Below are 20,787 nucleotides of genomic sequence, written 5' to 3' on the forward strand. Positions count from 1 at the left end.
AGGAAAACGCAGCAGCTCTGATTTATCAGCTTCTTGGAGCTCATTTTCCCAGCATTTATACCCTATAATTGATATTACAGTAAAAAGCTAAGATACCAGCCTCTCAGATCAAGGTAACCTGGCTCAAACAACGGCCCAGAAATCGTGAAGTGTCTACCTCATTCTAATCTGCTGATCTGAACTCAAAGAAGTTTTAGCATATCCAACTTCTCTCAGGCTGTGCTCCAGTTTTACAAATCTAATTCTGCTACTTCCTGCTATCACGGCAAAAGCCTTTCTTAGTGTAATCATCCCATACTTCTTAGACATGGGGATGATATCAATATGTATGTTTTTATTAAGTTTTCAGTTCAACACCTTTTACCTATGCTATAACATCTACACACTGACCTCTGCAAGAATTCCAGTTAGTAGGAGGTGAACATAGTTAATTCTTGTGGTCACCAAATTCAACTTGATTGCTGTTAAGCAAGAAGCTTTGCAAGTATTATTGGCTCATTGTGTACAGGTTGTTGTGCTAGTATTCAGTCACACGCTCCATTATGGTGGTTTCTGGATCATCTGGAGCTTCTTGGGCTACACAGGCTCCTGAGTATGCCTATATGACTTAACAGTGTACTCTCCAGGCAGAAAGTCTGGGGACTGTTGATCAGCACCTTTATCTTGCTGAGACAAAGGCAAAGGACTCAAAATGGCTCTGTACCTCTTCCACATCTTACACATGCCTTACAGGGCTGATACTAGCATACATGTTCCGTTGAAAACTCTCCTTGTTTACCGTCATAGCATAGTTCGGTTTTAACACCACAGATGCAAGTCGTCCTGAGATTTTAATGTTTAACAAAGCGTTTGCCTTTGACACAGAACAAAAACTAAGCCAGAGAAGATAAGACCTGATTAGTGTCTGATTTTTGGCAGGTGTATTGCAGAGAACTGCAAGAATATACATGAACAGAGAATGAACAGGAATGCCTGGGCATAGTAGCACCCAGCAAAACACACAGGAAGGACTAGGCTCTGGGAACTTCCTGTGTTAATGGCACACAGATTAGCAAGTCATCAAGATGCCAGCTCACCTAAAACTTCAAAATTATAACCAGATCCAGAGACAAAGAGCAGTCATAAAAGCCCAACCACTCACAACAGGGAAAAGAAAGGAAACATTGATCACTGTCAGTTCCTAAAGAGTACAAAAAGGCATATCAGAAACCTGCATATGGTTGTTAAGTGAAGAACCCAGGAGACAAAAGGACTTGAAACATGTCATTCATTTAATGGGAACTGATCCAGAGCCTAAGATCTGGATAGAAATATGTGATGCTAGACTGCTGGACAGACTTGGTGGATGCTGGGCGCATTCCAGTGCTCACATGACACTGCGTGAAAACTACTCCTTTTTAGTCTTTATTTTAGATAGTATCATCTTTCTCACCTGTAAGAACTCCCCATGCTGTATTGTTACCATGTACAACAGCACAGTTAAACACTTGAAAATAGCTGGTATGCAAACTACTTAGTGCAGCTTGATAGGAGTTTATTCCTGCAGGGAGATAATGGTTATTCCCACATTGGTGGTTTTGTTTAGATCAACAGTATATTTTTAAAGCAAATCCTCCAGTCATTCACACTTAGATTTCCAAACCACTTCAGATCTCAGTGTGATTTTGGTGCAGGCAATCCACAATATTTCCTGAGGAAGCTTGAGAGGAACCTCTGTTCCAGCTGTGTACCGTTTCACCTAAACAAACATAAGCATGTGAAAAAATAGGCATTTATCTGAACAGCTTCAATATTTAGAAAGAGAGATCTAGCTCAAGGGACCAGACTAAATAAAGTACATCTCTCCAACTGTACAGTATCTAGATATAGGAGTCTCCATACTGACTACTTCAACCTACTCATCCACTATAATGGCACACATTACTTGTTAACGCAGTCAACACCAGCAACAATGTGGGGGTTATAAGTCTACTTTATGTCTAGTTTTCATTTTGCTCAATTTTTTCTTTCAAGCAGAAAAAAAACCCATACCTTGAAGCATTTGTGAAGTTATTGACTTGTATCTCTAAGCATGTTGGTCCCTAAACTAGAAATTAGCTCAGATCTGTGTTGTTGTAAACTTCATAAAATCATAGAATCACTAGGTTGGAAGGGACCCACTGGGTCATCGAGTCCAACCAACCATTACATCGAGTCCAACTTGTTCATTACACTTAGCTCTTGATTTCAGTGCAAAACATAATGACATAATGTACTTACTACCTAATATCTGGAATGACTTGAAACAAATTATTTGAATGTCACTTAGCCCAACTAAATTTCTCAGGTTTACAGGCCTCCACGACAAAATATTCATGACTTAAGTCAGCATCCATTGAGTTAATTTCAAGCAAAAGGTCCAAGGCATTTCTAACTACATTCCCTCCCGGCTTAATAAAGGCAAAAAATCAAAGGAGAAGGCCAGCCAATCCCTTCAACACAGACATTTTGAAAACAGCAGTGACAGATCATAAGGACTTACCAGAATTGCTGCACCCAGTATTTCCTATAATACCTACCAAAAACGTGTACTTGGCCAAAAATATAACACTGCCTAAGCTGTTCTCAGCAGTTCTGCCATCCAGCAGACCTTGTAAACAGCCACGGTTTTTCATCTACGGATAGAAAACTTTCCTGTGGAACGTGTAGTAAAGCACCTAAATGCTTACCTCCAAACATTCTTGCTGAAACCAAAGAATCACAAGGCTATTTAAGTTTAGAGTAACATTATATGGTAGTACAGTGGTGTGTCTAGTAGCTAGAAATGACACACAGTGGAAGTAAGACAGAAAGAAAGAGGAAATAAAGCTCCTTGGAAAAACGGGTACAAAACTGCCACAAAACTGCCAGTGGCAGTGTTGAAAAATGAGCTCTGCATTCTTAGGCAAAAAGTAGCAGTAGCAGCAGTAGCTTATTGAAGGTCATAATCACAGCTCAGCAGTGGATTCAGCAGCAAATTCAACTAATAGGCATTGAACAGTAATAGGCAGAACAGTAACACTAGATAAGCAGACTGGATTAACAATTCTAAAAGCACAGAACGTGTGACAGTATGTGTTTTCATGCATGCTGGAATCTCCTAAAATTTATGGTCCAAACTGAGAATTGCAAAGGCTCCATAGACCAGCTTAAAGCTCACTGCAGCTGAAGTTCAGGAAAAATCTGAGACTTCATATAGCAAGGGAAAATCTGAGTTTTGCTTAAAAAACTAACAATGGATCATGAGACACTAAAGAAAGCTTTGTCTATTCTCTCTCATCAAGAGTAACTGCAGTTTGACCTAGGCCCTTGTAAAGCCCCATGCTAGCAGACATGGGGACTGAGCAGACAGAGAAGCAGATTAACAAAATGTCAAAGTGAAAAGGATCATTCTAAGGTGAAATTAGCTGCTGAACACTACAAATCCGATAAAACTGTCCTTCAGGAATGAAGTCTACCAACTAAGAGAATGTTTTGGAAGCAAATAATAAGAATAGCAAATACAGGAAGTATAGGATCCAAATCATTAAGCAGAGGAAGACTTCACTGTATGGTCATGATCAAAGCCAGTACTGAATTACAACACAGATGAGGAAAAGAGACTTAACTATACAACAGCATAGAGTTAGAAGGGGTGAGTGTTATGAAAGTGAAAAACAGACTTGCAGGATTTGAAAGAAGTGGGAGGAAAAAATCCCAAATAGCAATGCTATTAAAAAAGACACCTTGAGGTAAGTTTTCAAAGACAACAAGTATAAATATGACCAAAAGCTAAACTGAAGTCTAGGAATATAATGTTACCTTGGTCAGAGGCAATGAGCATATAAAGTACCTGCGGAAAGTCTCGAAGTTAAAAAAGCCAAACAAACATAAATAAAACACCAACTGTGATGAGAAAAGCATTCCTAGTCCATGGTTCATATAAAGTCAGAGCTTTTAATACCAGATTTTGATTATGTAAGAATTTACTGGAAAAATTGCATATTTTTGGGAACAGAAACTAGCCCTAAGGCACTGTAGAACCACAAGATCCAAACCCTCACTGCAAAGGATTGTAATGGTGAAGGCCCCACCTAACCAGTATCCTACCACTTAGTATTCAATGAGAACAAGGATCAGTAATATCATAACAATGACCTTCCAAGTTCTGCTGGTGACCATTGAGCTGGTCGTGCTCAATCAGACCATCTACATACCGTAGAAAGGGAAAAAGTCTCTTTGGCACATGGAAGAATTTCACTGGGGAAAATCCTTTGGGTTTCTTCTACTTCAGGCAAAGTCAAACCCATTCATGGGGTTGTTTTCTCTCAAGGGCCTGGACATACTTGTGGGTAACGGTAAGAGATGGTGAAGTTCAACATGTACCTCAAGGAAATATGACTCCGGGTGAGAATGCTCAATCTTAAGCTTTGTGACTAACAGTGTTTGTTAAGTGTTTTGCAGGATAAGGAGCTAGCTATCATGTGGTGTCCAATGACCTTCTTGAGGTTGACATCTCTAACCTGCAGTCTGTGGGCAAGAACCACGATGAATCCTCACAGTATTCTTCTTGCCCTGAGAGGCTGCTATAAGGAATGGACATGCAAAATCATTAACTTAATGAACTTTTGTGTGGATAAATCATGAATTAGCAATCTATATGTAATTATATGTATATTTGAAGATACAAGTAGTTATTACCTGAGCACGTCGTAAGTGGTATGCAATAAGAGGTGGAATGTTGTGGTTTGAGTTAAAGTGGGATCAATTTCTAACTTTAGCTAAGTCTCGTCTAAGTCATTTCATTTTCTGAAAGTTACCTGCATGTCTTTTTAGACAGTTTCTCTCTAGAAGTGATAACACAGGACATTGGTACGCAGGAAGGCCAATGCTTATACTTATTCCCGCAAGCCTATTAGCTGGTGAAAAAAGGATGCACGTGCAGGGAGAGACAGACAGGACAGGTGACCCCAAACTGACCAATGGAGCATTTCATCCCACATACATCATACTCAGTATGAGACTGAGAGATCACAAGGGTCTTGCTCTCTTCTGTGATGGCTGATATCCAGTGAAGACATTGTCTGTCTGTTTGCCCCCGATCACGGATCTGTGCATTCCTGAATCCAGTTCCTGAGCCCAGCTCCCTCCCACCCATGTAACGATTCCCTCATGTCTGCTCTACAGTACGTATGGTGACATATAATCATGGAGCGGTGGGGGTGCAATTACATGTACCTGTATATATTTTATTACTTTCTTGTCATTTTCCTCATTTATCATCATCATCGGTGGTAGTTTTTGTTTCCAATCTGCAAGCCTTTACCTCTCATTTTCCTTTCCCCTTTCCCTGGAGGCATTGGGGGAGGGAACTGGGAGACCAACTGCTCAGTTTAGCTACCGAAATTGGCTAGGCTGGAGCTAAACCGTGACACCATGGAAGAGGGATGACCAATAAATGATTCTACTAATTATAGAAGTTGGTTGTGATAAGTTGGGTCTTTTTCCTGTGAGAGAATGTGCAAATACGAATACTGGCACTACAAACAAGCCAAAGTATGTATTTGGGAAAGCTTGTGCAGAAATGTGGAAGGAACACATGGTTACAGGAAAAATGATTCATTGCGGAGAAAGACCTAAACTTCAGTGCTTCATAGTCAATGTTCTAAATGTTCTGTCTGGATTATTTTGAGTTTATACTATTTTCTTCTAATTTGTCTACCTTTCCAAGCTTTCTGGAAGGAAAAAAAAAATTTGAACCATTGCCTCAGAGTAAAAAATATACTACTTATGTATTTCAAAAGTTCTAAAAGCCTCTGTATATTGCTCACTTTGAAATATCTGACAGTCACACTTCTGGAAAAACACCAAAACCAGAAAAAAGAGTTCAGCTCACAGACTAGGAGACATATAGATCTCACATGGAATTCTCTTTCTGTTTGTAAACACTCTGTGGTTCTCCCGCTTGTTTCACAATCAAGTCAGACTTGAATTTCTACATATCAAAGCATGCAGTCTTAACTTTATGTTGAAGAAGGAAAGAGAAAACATGAAAATTTTGTTCTTTTAGCATCAGTTCAAAGGAAATCTATTTAAATGAGCCATTCTAGCACAAGTGAGAAAAAATACCAAATCAGCTCAAAAATACATGTAAGGACTTTGAAACCCCTGTTTCACAGTTCTGGGCAGGTTTCAGAAAACAAGTACTGCTGTGATCTTCGCTTTTTAGGACCAAAAGGAAAGGCACTCCAAAGGAATTGTTTGACAGAGCTTTGTGGCCCCTGCCCTAATTAGATACTTCTGGAAGACCTACTCCTTATTGTGGCTTTTGGTCACTACACAACATTAAAATAATAACAGACAGAAACAATATTCACAAAGTGGTACTGGCAACTTAATAAATTCATGTTTATTCTTCAGTGGTGTCAAGTACACAGTTTGAGAGCCCAGAAAGAAATCTGCTATTTTTTTTCACTAAGCCATGCAAAACACATCTACTGATCTGGTTGCAATTGGATTACGTTCATTAGCTATGACATTTTCTTAGTTTGTTCCCTCACAGGTTCGTAAGTCATTACTCACTTCTATGTATTTTCCTTCACATTATTACTGCTCAGCTAATCCTCTATTTGTTGTTCTTTACAACATATTTATCTATTTCAGAACTATGCCTACGCCTTTCTCCACGCTGCCTCCTGACAGTTTGTATATCCCTGCAACCAAAACCAAGAGAAAGTCAGCAGTTTGCCTCTGTCAAATCTTTAAATAAAATGCACTCCAAACATAGTCTGTATGCACGGAACTGCCTGGCAGAAGGCACCTCAGTATAGACATACGTAGTTACTGTGAGTACTGGCAGCAGTCTACATTTGTTAGGATTGACATCACATTCCAAGTCTTCCTTCCTTTCCTCAGCTGGAAAGCAGTGAGACAAACTTAGCATAACATACACTGCAATCAAGATAAGGAGAAGAACTGAAAGGATAATCTCCTTTCCTACTCCCCCCCCACCCCACCTTTTTATTTTCCTATGTGTAGTAAGCGGTGCCACAAATTACTAGTCTTGCAGCAGAATACAGCTTTTCATTCTCCCACCCTCTGCCTCAGGATGCCTGTAACTGACAGATGAAGTAGAAAATCCCATCTCTGCTCCCTGCTTTTGATAGACAAAAAAAAGCTCAATGAAAAAATGATTAATTGCTGTGTTCACAGAAAGTGACTTTGCACACAGCTGACTAGTGACTCAATAAAGACTAAATCTGCATAAAGCACAGATAAAACACTGAATTTCTTCCCTGTCAGGAATCCCAAAAGTTTTAGCTAAATTAGCTGAGAAAGCACTGTGCTTTTTGTGTACTAAACTCACAGGTAAGAAATGCTGATTTGCACAAGGTGTTGTATTTTCAATAATATCACAATAAGTCTCATTAGATCTAGGAAAAACATTTAATACCTCATTTTCATTAACAGCTAAAAAGCCAAAATACTTACAAGAGTGCCTATCTCTGTATTTTTTAGGATTTACTTGTAAAATATTAAGTTTCATAAGCAAATTATGATCTCATCTATATGGAACAAATCTACATAGAGCTTAATGCTTACTTATGATTTACACCAGCATTACAGGGACCACAACATTTATTGTAGTACACTCAAAATAAGAAAATACATGAGCTGCATACATTACCTGGTTGCTGGAGCATAATTGTATGGACAAAAGAAAAATATTTCCTTGGACATGATATGTGGATAACTGAGTCAAAAATACCAGCAAAAAGTTAAAACAGATTAAATCATAGACCGCATGTTCCATGGGGATGGAACCAAGTTTGCACTTGTGTAGCAACAAATAGTTGTAAAATACCGGTGTGTTACACTACTTTTACATTATTCCTAAATAATTACATGTTCTAAAATAGATAACTGGTCTTTGGCTCATGGTTTTGATTTTTTACAGAGCTACATATGAACACTCATTGCAGGATTGAAGAAGGGTGAGAAGGGTGGAGGGTTTTGTTTGATTGGTTGGTTTTTATTTCTTGAGGGGTTGGAAGAGGCGGAAAGGAATAAATTAAAGCCACTATGACTATACTGCTTATTCTGTATGAGCTCAGCTTACAACATCAGAAAGATAAAAAGTTTTCCTGATAGATACCTTTACACCTAGCCAATAATGAAATGTCCCGTATTTTAATTCTAATGCACCTGAAATGATTTTTTATTGGAAGAGGAAACCAAACAAGAAGTTCATAAACACATCTCTTCATTCAATCAAACCAACCAGTAAAATCAACATTAGATGACAGAAACTAGCACCATTTAACCTAGAAGAAGACCAACCACTCCCCCCATTCATGATAACTGATATGCAATGTTTTCTTGAACTAATCATGCTGCAGTGAGATCTTGCTGAGACCAAATAAGCTGTTTCCAAAAGCTTACCTACGTTCTGAAAAAGTTTCTAAATAAGTAAAAAAAAAATCAGTCTATCGCCATACTGCAAAAAACATTCCATATAAGATGATCCCACAGGCAATAAGGCTAATACTAGAATTCTCAGCCAGGACATCAGGACCTCAAAGATCTCATCCCTTCCCCCCAATTTCAACAGCTTTCATTATTTTTGATGTACTGAAATTTGCATTTTCCAGGATTAGAATAATGAAAAACATAGAATCATAGGAGGATTTGGCTTGGGAGGGACCTTAAAGATATCTAATTCCAACCTCTTGCCATGAGCAGGGACACCTCCCACTAGACCAGGCTGCCTAAGGCCCCATCCAACTTGGCCTAGAACACTTCCAGGGAGGGGACAGCCATAGCTTCCCTGTGCAATGTGTATTCAGGTATTGTAAAAAACAAAGAGCAAAAATATGAAGCACTATACACCATTCCAATTAAAGACTGATTTTTGTTAGTACTAGCAGCACGGAAGTTTGGAGTATGCATTTCAAATTCAGCAGATAATTAGCACTTACCATCATGCTACACAGCTCTGCTGGTAGGAAAATAATTGAGGGGTAGAGACAAAGTAGGAAACAGAGAGAACTCATTCTGAAAATTAGTTTCAAAATTTCAGAAACTGTTCAATAGTAACAATTACTATTTCTGTCTCTCCATATTCTATCACTCTGTACACAAATTACTCTTGAGGGGAAAAGAATACATTTATTTCCTAAATGCCATATAACTCTTACAACAAAAAAAATCATCAGTATTACCTACACATGTATTTACACACATATGTGAACGGCAGGCATAGATGTATATGATTAGCCATACATATATATGAACTGTGTAATACTTAACCAATATTAAATGCATGAACCATATGCCTGCCTCTCACATGTGTGAGTACATACACATACACACTTTTCCTGAACCAAAACGTTTTATGCCAGCTTTAAACTGGGAACAAGTCTTTACACCCAGCTATAAACCACTGTAATACAAGTTTATATTGGAAATGCCTGGGCACCTTTAACTATAATGATGCTAGTAGGCTCTGCAATAATTCCAATTCTAGAGTTTAATAATGTGCAGTTATTATTCCACAGTAGCATCAAACAAACACCATTAACTCTCCAGTTTGTATACGCAGAACTGACATTTTTTGTAGCTAAAACCAAGAGAGAAGGAGGGAAAGAAGAGGGAAATGCTTCATCTTCCAAGCTAAAGCCTCAGTTTAAAGTACTGGAACACCCTATGATGTTAATTCTAAACAATATAATGTGTATTTCACTCATTTGAAGCTAGTGAATTTCTGTACAAGAGCCAAATTTAAGAATGTTTATTTAATTAATAGACTCAAATTTTTGAGTGCTTTTCTAATTACAGTGCAGGTCCTACCTCTTCAATAACCCTAATACAAGTCTCATTGGCCAAGGTCCTTTCAACAACTCATATGTCATATAGCAAATGAAGCAAGTTATTTTTAAACTCCTAAAACAATATTCCTTATTAATCTCATAAAAATACAAATGGTAACTATTTAAATTGTATATTTTAAGCACAAGTAAATTCACATGGTCTGAAGCATCCTTTTTATTGTTTTAATTTTGGTCGCTGATCTGTAACCGAGATGTTATCTCCTTGTGATACTATCCAAGAAGTGAAGCATCTTAAGACAGGTAAATATTCTACCTTATCTTCTAAAAGCACTATGAAAACACTGTGGAAAACTACCACAAACATGGAAGAAACCTTCCTCATACTGTAGAATACACATCTGGCTTGTTTATTAACGCATGCCATAGTACGGACTCACTTTAGGTGTTTATTGTAAGTAATGACATGTTTCAGACTCCAGATGAGAGTGGGGGTTAGTGGCGAGGTGGAGAGTGAGCTGGTTTTGGTTTGAAACACAGATGTAGTTTGCCCATGCATAGCTGGATGATTACATTTGTGTCCTCTAAGGCAGTCCAAAAGCAAGACAATGGATTTCAGAGATTTTTCATCATTTTCACCATCATCGATGATACTCAGGCAAGACAGTTTTACCATTGTTTTATGAGTTTTGCCTATCATAACATCATGGTCAGTATAAAAACTAGAATTTGGCCAAGTGGTGGATAGGCAACTTTGGTTCCGTATTTGGTGTTCAGCATTCTGCTTTTGGTCCACTGCACTTGCCAAAATCACTGCTCAGGACACCTTAATCATCAGGCAGTCAGCAGCTGTATTTTAATATATTCTATTATCATTATCAGCTCTTCTTTCATTGCTTCAGTAGAACTGCCTTAATCTCAGCCCATGAGGTTTACCTTACTTCCCCATTCTCCTCCCCATTCTACCAGTTGCTGGGGGAAGCAACTGAGCAGCTGCGTGATACTTAGCCACTATCCCAGGCTAAACGACAACATAGCCTCAAATGCTATTTCATCAACTTGTCAGACAGAGAAATGCAAGCCTGAAAGAGAAAAAAATTAAAAAACAACTTGTGTATGTTGGGCTTATGTGTGAACTAGTGTATATATCTTTTGCATATTCAAGCAGAAAAAAAAAAAAGTGCAAGGTTTTTCAGCTGGCTGGATGCTCAGCCATTGGATAAAAAAAAGCCCACTGTATTTTAAATATGCAGATATCTCACAAATTAAAATTAAAAACTATAAACAAAAAGAAACCACAAGACTTTCCCTATGACAGGCACATGTTTTATACTTAAAATCTGCAGTTTCCTGAAGATCAGCTGCCTTTTATTTTTACGCTGTCATAGGACATAATGCGAAATAATTTGGCTGTTAGGTAGTGGGAGAAGTTAAAAAGCCAGTAATAGCAAAAAAATTATTTTCAGCAGGTAACTTCTATATCACAGTTTGTCACAGTCGAAGTGCTTAACCTTTTTCTTTCTCAGTGTGCTACAGCAATCAAAACATAATTGACATCAATGAAGATTCAGATATATAACTAGATAGCATCTGGTTTAAGAAGCTACCTTATACAAAACTTGACATGAAAAAAGAAGCAGCCATTTTATTTTCCATTGCCAGTCAAAGTACATGAAAGCCTATCTGGCAAATAAAAATTAAAGAACGCTGGTTTTTTATGTACTTAATTTTCAGGAAAATAAAAGGTGAAAAAAAGCCCAGATATTGAAGATAAGAAATTTCTTTGCTTTATTATCGCTTAAATATCATTTTGAAGGGGAAAACAGGCATGCTTTTAGGAATAATAGATCTTCCTTCTGATCTTTGTTTAAAGTACTAATATTTCTCCGACTGCAGCAATTTTATAAAATGAATAAAACCAATATTGCTTTCCATCAAACGAACTTCTTTGATTGTCTTTGCAGGTTTGAATTCAAAAGAATATCTGTTAAGAGTTAATAGTCCAACAAGGCAGTAAGTAAATGTATTTTCCTTGAAGTACTCCAAACCCTGTTTTGATCCCAAAATGACAACTCGATGAAGGACTGTGATTGCAGTGGTAGCAAGTTACACATCAGGCTCCAGCTAAGATTCAGAAAGTGTTCTCAACATCTAAATACCATTGAGTTCATGTGCATGCATGTTCACATGCCACACACTGAATTACTGCTATCATAGCTAAGACTCCAATTAGGATGAATTTTGAACACTTTACTTTTCTTGAAATAGTAAAGCAGTGTTTCAGCAAAACCAGATTTTACTAAACTGCCACTCTATTAGATTAATTTTAGTTTCATTAAAATTCTAATTAAATTCTCTAGCACTAAAAATGGAATCCAAATTCCTAGGAAAAACTAAAGTAAAATATAAAGAGCTGAATGTTTAGATGCTGGAAGACAGTTCAAATCTCTTTGAATTCAAAACTGATTATAAGTTATAGCTCATACTGCTTACAGTGAATTTCGAATATTATGTCATTCAGGACTGACCACCTTTCTGGTATTAAAAACATTACCAACATTTTAAATAGACACTCAACTTTTTCTCTCTCACAAAAATCTCCCTGACTAGTATCACATTTTCCCCTCTGCATTCCTCAAGGCAAATCTGTGGATTCATAGAACCAGAGAATCATTAAGGTTGGAAAAGACCTCCAAGATCCAGGAGGATCCAGTCCAACTGTCAGCCCAACACCACCATGTCTACTAAACTATGTCACAATGTGCCATGTCTACATGTTTTCTGAACGCTGCTAGGGATGGGGGACTCAAACTCTTCACTGAGCAGCCTGTTCAATACTTGACAACCCTTTCAGTGAAATAATATTTTCTAGTATCTTGTTTAAACCTTCACTGACGCAACTTGAGGCCATTTCCTCTCGCCCTATCACTTGTTAGTTGTGAGAACAGCACTCATCTTACTACAATCTCCTTTCAGGGAGTTATAAAGAGTGATTAGGTCTCCCCCGAGATTCTTTTTCTCCAGACTAAACAAACCCAGTTCCCTCAGCCGCTCCTCGTAAGACGTGTGCTCCAGACCCTTCACCAGCTTCGCTGCTCTTCCCTAGACATGCTCCAGCACTTCAAGGGTACTACTGATGAGTAGTACCATTTCTGACACAAGCCAGGATGCTGTTGGCCTTCTTAGCCACAGCTGCCTTTGCTAAACACAGGCATACTGAATTATTTACAGCAGCATTGCAACAGAGTGTCTGAGGCCAGCAAACACTAAAAATATCTACCAGTACAGCCACTATTTAAAAGGAATCCCTTGTAAATTGAAGTGAATCTCTGTTATTTATACTATAACTCTATGGCAATCTTTATACCACAGACAACACAGCATTCATAGGCCATTTCCACAATACTAAAATAAACAATGTTTACTTATTTGTGTGTGGTTTATAAAATACTTTTACTTTTTGCTTTAATTTTTGTACACAGTTATTTCCATCTGGATAACCAACTAGTTATGCATAAAAAAACAGATGAAGGAGAGTTCATGTTTAAGGATTACTCTTGGAAATATTTTGTCAAATTAACACAACTAAAAATGTGCAAAAAAGTTTATGTAGATGTGTACACTCACAAAAGGCTTCTAGAGCCACATCAAACAGTGAACCACAGTTCTGCAAGACTGAACAATGCTGACACTCAGATGCTTTCCAATCGTCCTGGCTGATTTTACTCTAAACTTATCAGTCGTCATTGGAACACTGCATACATACAGATCACATAAATGGTGACCACAGATGCACAAACCAAAGACACTGCTTTGGCTTCCTTCTACCCCTCTGTCTTTCTTTTGGTCCTTTCTCTTTCCAACTCAAAAAGTTAACAACTTCAGTGACATGATCTGGGAAGACTCAAAAGTTCAGCTGATATACTATGTTTTGAAGAAAGAGGTAGTCTTTCCTCTTAAAATATCATAAGACCATCTAGATAAGAGGAGTGACTAAGATCTTTATAAATAGCAATTGAAAGCTGGGGTGCTAAATCCATATTTAGACAGCTATAGAAGTTGACCTGGTTTATAAATATGACAAGCACCGTCTGTGTTTCTGTCATCAAACACCATTTGGTTTTCAAGAGCATCCAGCATGAAAATGAGGCCACTAATTTTAGAGCCTAAATAGGATTCAGATAACATCACACTGGGCTCCTGTTCTGAAAATGTCAGTATCTTGCTCTGAAGTTCTTTGGTTCCACTTACTTGCTAGCTCTGCTGGGTAAAATTACCATAGGAACAGACAATTAGGTAAGATCAGAAGTTCATCCATGCCATTACTCTGTTTTCAATAGTTACTAGTACTAAGTGTTCAAGGAAAAACTATGAGCATGGTACATACCAAGGGACACTTTTCTCATCACACTCTTCTAACTCTTAGCAACATGTGATATAACTAGTCAGCTTATTTATACATAGTGCTCGGCTAAGACTTTTTTCTTATGCCAGCACTTACTACCAAACTAGTACATCTAAAGTACATTAATTCAAACAGAAAAAAAAAACAGTAATCTTATGTTATTTAAACTATGCCTGCTGGAAACAAAAAAAACTTCAAAGACCATTGTTTCAAAAAAAGTACTTCAACTAAACACAAAGAAAGGCTTACAACCTCCAGGGGAATAAAATAAATATAAGCACTTTTGCCATGAAGAAGCAGAAAGATGGCAAGTAGTTTCTAAAGCCACAGAGATACAAGAGACTGGTGTGACTGTGAAAAGCCCCTAATGGTTACCAAGTTAAAAATTACTTTCCTGGAGAAAATAAGAAAACAAAACACAGGAGTTACACAATTAAACACTGCAAGAGAAGTCAAGGTCTCAAGCACAGCCTCAGGCGGCACAAAAAGTTAAAAATGTCTACTTGAAATAATGTTTTTCCTCAAGGAATGAAAAATAACAAGGAATTCAAAGTCTCTTCAGGTTTTGGCAAAACAAAAGGAAATTGAGTCATAGGTCAGTGGGAAAAGATTTTGAAATACTAGGTTTTCAAGTACGATCAATGCAGCTGGACTGGGAAGTTACTGATTTGAAGAGTGTGAACAACCACGGAACATACAGACCCTATTTATTTGAAGTCTTTCAGTCTGTTTTGTTCACATGAGTAACTCCTGGCTCACATGACAGCATCTGCAACTGTAAAACAACTCTGCTATTTAAATACCAATCAGGTTGACAAGTCCTCAGGGAGAAGCCTGACATCACCAACAGTACCAAAACATGGTGCTACCTTTAATTGCCAGCTTTCAACCTCTTAGCTCTCCGAGTATATTAATGATGCACACTTTTCAGCGTAGTATGAGGTCTGGGATCTCTTCCTTGAACAATCTAATTAGGAGCTCTAGAATCTCTGCAGTCTGGCCCATTTACCTACTGCTTTTTCTCCAATTCACTCTCTTCTGCTAGTGAGAGAACTTAAAACCAGATCATTAACTGTTGTTAGGTGTTCATAAGACTCCCAAAATTCCACTGAAACTAGTGAATATCTGGCTTTATGCCATCTGAATTCAGTCCACAATGCTTTATTAATTTAATTTATGTACATTTTAACATAATATCACTGAAAACATGGAGGTCACATTCTTCTTTTGCTAGAATAAATTTGGGAGAAGCTATACTGAATCATTTGAAGTAAACTAATGTAAAACTAGTCCTCCAGATTCAAAGATCTGCAGGAAGCAAGAGAGGATTATTGCATTCGTCATGTACAGCCAAGATTGCATTTCCATACAGAAGTCTATAGCAAATTAAAAAGCACAGGAAAAGATGAAAATGAACATGCTTTCAACCAGCGTTTTTCGCTCGTAAAGTGTCTGTCAGACTTCAAGAGAAGTGCAGCTGACTCACAGTAGTGGCTATGGGAACAGACAGATTAAAAAGCCTAAGAATGTCACTCTATGCCAAAACTGCAATTGTTTCACACAAGTCTAAAATGTTGGGGAGAACATAGCACTTACTAAAAGTGAAGTATTTTTGGATTTAAAAAACAAAATAAAGTATTGATTAATGAGGAACAAAGAAAAGTGCCAAGCACTGTAAAGCCCTGATACCTCAGATAATGACTAAAATTTATGACTGCTTCCTTCCCTGGCAGACAGCAGTACAATTAGAATTCTCAAAACAACAGCCCCTTTGTGCTGGCATGCTGTGTTATGTTTATACTGCTAAGGATAGACTAGAAGATAAAAAAAAAAATACTACAGCACCCCTTTTATCTCAAGATAATAGCTAACTGTTTGGGGTTTTTTTTATATGGGTTTGGACATGGTTTTGCATACAGCTTACTCTTAACTGAAGTAATTTATGTAATTATCATTTCACGCACAGGAATTAACCATTTAAGTAGCTTGCTATAAATATAGAACTTGCTGTTTGAAAAATCACACGAAACAAGAACAAACGAGCCATTATGAGTCACCTAATAATTTCCTTCGTTGTTCAAATACTGCTTGACATTTAAACAGCTTAAATTATTCCTCTATTTCAATTTTTAAATCTTGATTGTGCTTGGCTTGATGAACTGTTGCATGAAAAGCATCGGGAAGTATGCATGCTCTTTCTTTCATCCTTTACTTATATTCAATGATATAGATCACTTTGAACTGACAGTGGTTAGAAGCATTGGGTAATAAAAACATAAGTTTCTCTCATCTTCTTCACAAAGAACGCACAGTTACAATATTCTGAATACACAATCTGCCCTCAGATAACCACAGATGGTTTGGTAACACAGTACCCTGCAGGCATCTCTTCCTTATAAATTCTGGGAAAGGTACACACAGGGGAAGCTCTGAAAACCTCCCAAAGAGCTGCAGCATGTCAACAATTGAATCTTAAAAATTTCTCCTACCATGCGCTATTATTTTGGCCTAGATATCTTTTTTCACCTTTCTCTTTCATTTTGTAGTATTTCATGGTTCCACTGAGCACTGCTTTTACAACTCAGCTGCGTAAAATGGCCAGTTGTTTTCCTCAATTATGGTGATGATCCATAAGGACTTATCTCAAGCTTTTTGTATCATGCCTTTGAAGTCAGAGAACATCACTAAGCTGCTCTACCAATTTCAAATGGCTTCATTTGAAATTGGTAAAGAACATGGTACACTACCTCACAGTTATCTACAAATAAAATCAATATACAAAGCATCAGAGAATATAGTCTGTGGTGGGTGCTAAAAGCAACCAGGAGTTGTGTTAGTTTCTTGATGCATTCATTTAGGAGTTCATTAAGTGAAGAGCATCACTGAAAACTCAGTAACCAGCAAAAAGTATCTACAAAGCAAGAAGCTTATATAACAGGAGAGTCATGGAATTATTAAATTTAAAATTTTACATATCTTCATAAAAGGAAAAAAGAGAAATTAAACTAAAAACTATACAATTTTATTACACACAAGCATTATTTTTTAATTTATCCCTAAACAGGACTACAAGAGGAAAGCTGTAGAAAATAATCTACTTAAATAAGAAAGAAAATATATAGCACTAAATAAAACGTTTCCATGTTCGATGAATTATACAGTTTGTGAAAAGAAATAAATTTCTGGTTCATCTAAGCACGTGGACTGGCAATTTGCTGAGTTGCTTCACATATCAAACCTGCTCAACAACTGCCCTAGGAGCATCAAAATACAAACCCGACAGACTGAGAACACATCTTTCCTTTCAGTCCTCATCTTTCTAACAGAACTTTGCCTTTAATTCTTTAATGCTTTGTGCACCTGCCTAAATGAAGCCACTCTACTGTTGGCACTGGACAAACAATGAATAAGACTGTTTCATTCTCTGCTATTAACAGACACTATCTCCTCAACAACTAAGAAATACCCATATTTTTAAGAAAAATAAAAAGCAAATGGGGAATTTCAATTGCTAAGCACTGCTTTACAACTAATAGAGCTAAAATTCTATTGTCATTGCACCACTTCGAACTATACTGTAAAAACAACCCCAAAAATATTTAATTAAGCCTTTTATTCTCCACAATTTCATGAAAACCTAATAACATAATCCTTACAGTTTGTCTTACTCTGCTTCCAAAGACCAGTGTTTGACTAGAAACCTGTAAATTAAAAAAGGCTTATGAATGAGCTCTAGATCTGGATTTTAACATGCTCTTGTTCTGTCAAGATACAATGATAAAATCAACGCCAAAAGAAAACACGACAAAATGATAGCAGCATCAAGTTTTCAAATCAGTCAAACCAATAAAGCACTATAGTCTGGCAACTGAGGAAATTCAGACCCACATGACTAATGAGCTTGTGTTTTCCTTCCCCGAGTACTGCTAAAACTAAAATCAAAGATCATTGCACAAAGGATGTAAACATATCTACTCAAATGAAGCTAGAAGTAAAGTTTTAATTATGGTTTAAGAAAAATAGCATAGGAACTTTACATTCGTAGTAGTTTGACACTGCTAGCTCGCTGATAAAAATTATACCCTTGGTATCAATACAGGTTGGGAGGCAAAGAGATTGAGAGCAGCCCAGTGGAGAAGGAGCTGTGAGTTATGGTGGATGAGAAACTGGACATGACCCTGCAATGTGCGCTTGAAGCCCATAAGGCCAATTGTGTCTGAGCTGCATCAAAAGAAGTGTGGTCAGCAGGTTGAGGGAGGTGATTCTGCCCCTCTACTCTGCTCTGGTGAGATCCCACCTGGAATACTGCATCTAGCTCTGGAGCTCTCAGTACAGAAAAGATATGGACCTGTTGGAGTGGGTCTAGAGGAGGGCCATTAAAATGATCAAAAGCCTAGAGCACTTATGAAAAAGGATGAGAGCGTTGGGGTTCTTCAGCTTGGAGAAGACTCCAAGCAGACGTTATTGTGGCCTTCCAATACTTAAAGGGGGCTTTTAAGGAAGATGAGGAAAAACTTTTTAGCAGGGCCTGTTGCAATAAGATAAGAGGTAATGGTTTTAAACTAAAAGAGAAGTTTAGACTAGATAATAGGAAGAAATGGGTTTTGCTGAGGCTGGTGAAGCACTGGAACAGGTTGCCCAGAAAGGTGGTAGATGCCTCATCCCTGGAAACATTCAAGGTCAGGTTGGGGCTCTAAGCAACTTGATCTAGTTGAAGATGTCCCTGCTCACTGCAGGGGAGTTGGACTAGATGACATTCACAGTCCCTTCCAATCCAAACCATTCTATGATTCTACACTTCTAACAAAATACAGGGGATGAGATAACAAAAAGTTTCTTTACCTAGCCATTCCCAGGCTGGAAAAGTTGGAAGGAACTATCAAAACATCAAGCCTGGAAAAGGGGTGGGTACCCAGTGTGGTGTAAGCAGCTGAGAGGCACTGAGGAATTAGCTGAAGCAAATGTTCTTTGCAGTGTTCCATAAGGCACCAGGGAGCAAAGACTCTATAAGGAATGACTGCCTGCAACCTGGCAGCAGGATTTTGGAAACGGCAGGGATATTCCACATGAGCACATCTGACAATAACAAGAAAAAAAAAAAAAAAAGAAAAGGTTAGTGTGGTACCAGAAATGTGCACAACTGACTATGTGAAGACAAGAATATTCTTTAGACATCAGTATGACAGTTAGCTCACATAAAACTTTCACACGCGGCAGCGTGAAAACACGCATTACTACATGTCTGAGTAGAATTGATATAGTCACTCATAACTAAAAAGAGATTAGTCATACCTTGGATTTATAATAGATACACATCAAAAAAAGAAGTGCTCAAAAAGTGCATAAAGAAAACTAAGTAATAATACAAAAACACATTTATTCAGAAAATTCCTATTCAAACAACTATGAAAATAAAATTTTGTACCTATTAACATAAACATATTAAATGCAGTCAGAATTAAACTCCTCCAGTTTTCTTTTTCATATTACTTTTACTAAAATTCTCCAGGAACTTTTATTGACTGTTTTCTTTCTTATGTAAAAATCAACAGTAGATATCAAATCAGCCTATCAACATAGATATTTGAAAATATCACATTAGGATCAAGCTTACTTTACATTACTTTTACAGGATATGCAGAGCTGTAGCTGGAAGAAAGGAGGGATAAATCAAATCCTTCCTAAACACTGAATCATATACCTTCACAATAATTTATGTGCCCAAATAGAGTAATATCTAAGCAGAAATCAGTGATGTAATTGATGATGATTGCACATAAATAATCCTTTAGACCTAAACCATTGATGAAGTCCAGGGCTAAGTCTGGATGCAGCCACACCTAGACTCCTCTCTGAGAAGGGGTTTAGCAAGGAAGGGGGTCCTTTCTGAACCTTGTGACTCAATGGGAAGGTCTTCCTGACAGTCTTGACCCCATACTCTACGCAGTAAACAACTAAGTGTATCCTGCCATCTACTCTTGTTAAATCACAGTTGCATTTACTATAACATTTTGTGAAATTGCTGTCCTGTATCAATAAACTTATTGCTGCTTTTTTCTTATGCGTGAAGTGCATTCCTCTGTCTGCAACACAACAAGTGTTATTTCTCCAGAGACTTAATTTTTAGTTTCAAATCTCATTTACAGGCCTATATATTATTATTCTGTTCATCCATTATTCTGCAATAATTTAAACTCAATGAGCAGTTTTGACTAAATTTGAAGGAGGAACAGATGTATCAAAAATAATTAAATTTCTGTGGGTTTGGTGAAAAACAGCTAAGTAGCCACTGCATGTACCAAAAAATAGGGTATTTTTCACTTGAAAGAAATCAGTGGTCTAACTTTATTTTATGGAACCACTATAACATGTATGTAGTCAGCACACATCAACACAGCCAAGCTACTGCACAAGCCAGTTCTAACTCTAGTATGGGACTGGATAGGAAAAAAAGCAGGTAAGAGGCAATATTGTAGCAGGGGGCATTAGGTATCCAGAATAGATCAAGTCTAGTAACACAAACATCCTTCAGCCAGGCATTATAAGGAACTAAGGATT

At 37.5% G+C, this 20,787-nt stretch overlaps 1 protein-coding gene across 15 annotated transcripts in view; it reads right to left on the reverse strand.

Moving 5' to 3' along the window:
* AOPEP (aminopeptidase O (putative)) overlaps positions 1 to 20,787 on the reverse strand; it is a 189,839-nt gene that overhangs the window by 145,106 nt on the left and 23,946 nt on the right. For 14 of the 15 annotated variants that reach the window (XR_008447862.1, XR_008447861.1, XR_008447863.1 and 11 more), the window contains one exon: positions 19,072 to 19,305. The exons of the other annotated variant lie outside the window; for it this stretch is intronic. Coding sequence is in view for 11 of the 14 variants with exons in the window: in XM_054054729.1 (XP_053910704.1) it covers positions 19,072 to 19,305 (234 nt within the window). In the remaining 3 variants the exon portion in view is untranslated. The remainder of the gene's footprint in view (positions 1 to 19,071; positions 19,306 to 20,787) is intronic. 15 annotated transcript variants of the gene reach the window in all.

This window comes from Cuculus canorus, chromosome Z (genome assembly GCF_017976375.1).
Source record: "Cuculus canorus isolate bCucCan1 chromosome Z, bCucCan1.pri, whole genome shotgun sequence".
In the NCBI taxonomy this organism is placed as follows: domain Eukaryota; kingdom Metazoa; phylum Chordata; class Aves; order Cuculiformes; family Cuculidae; genus Cuculus; species Cuculus canorus.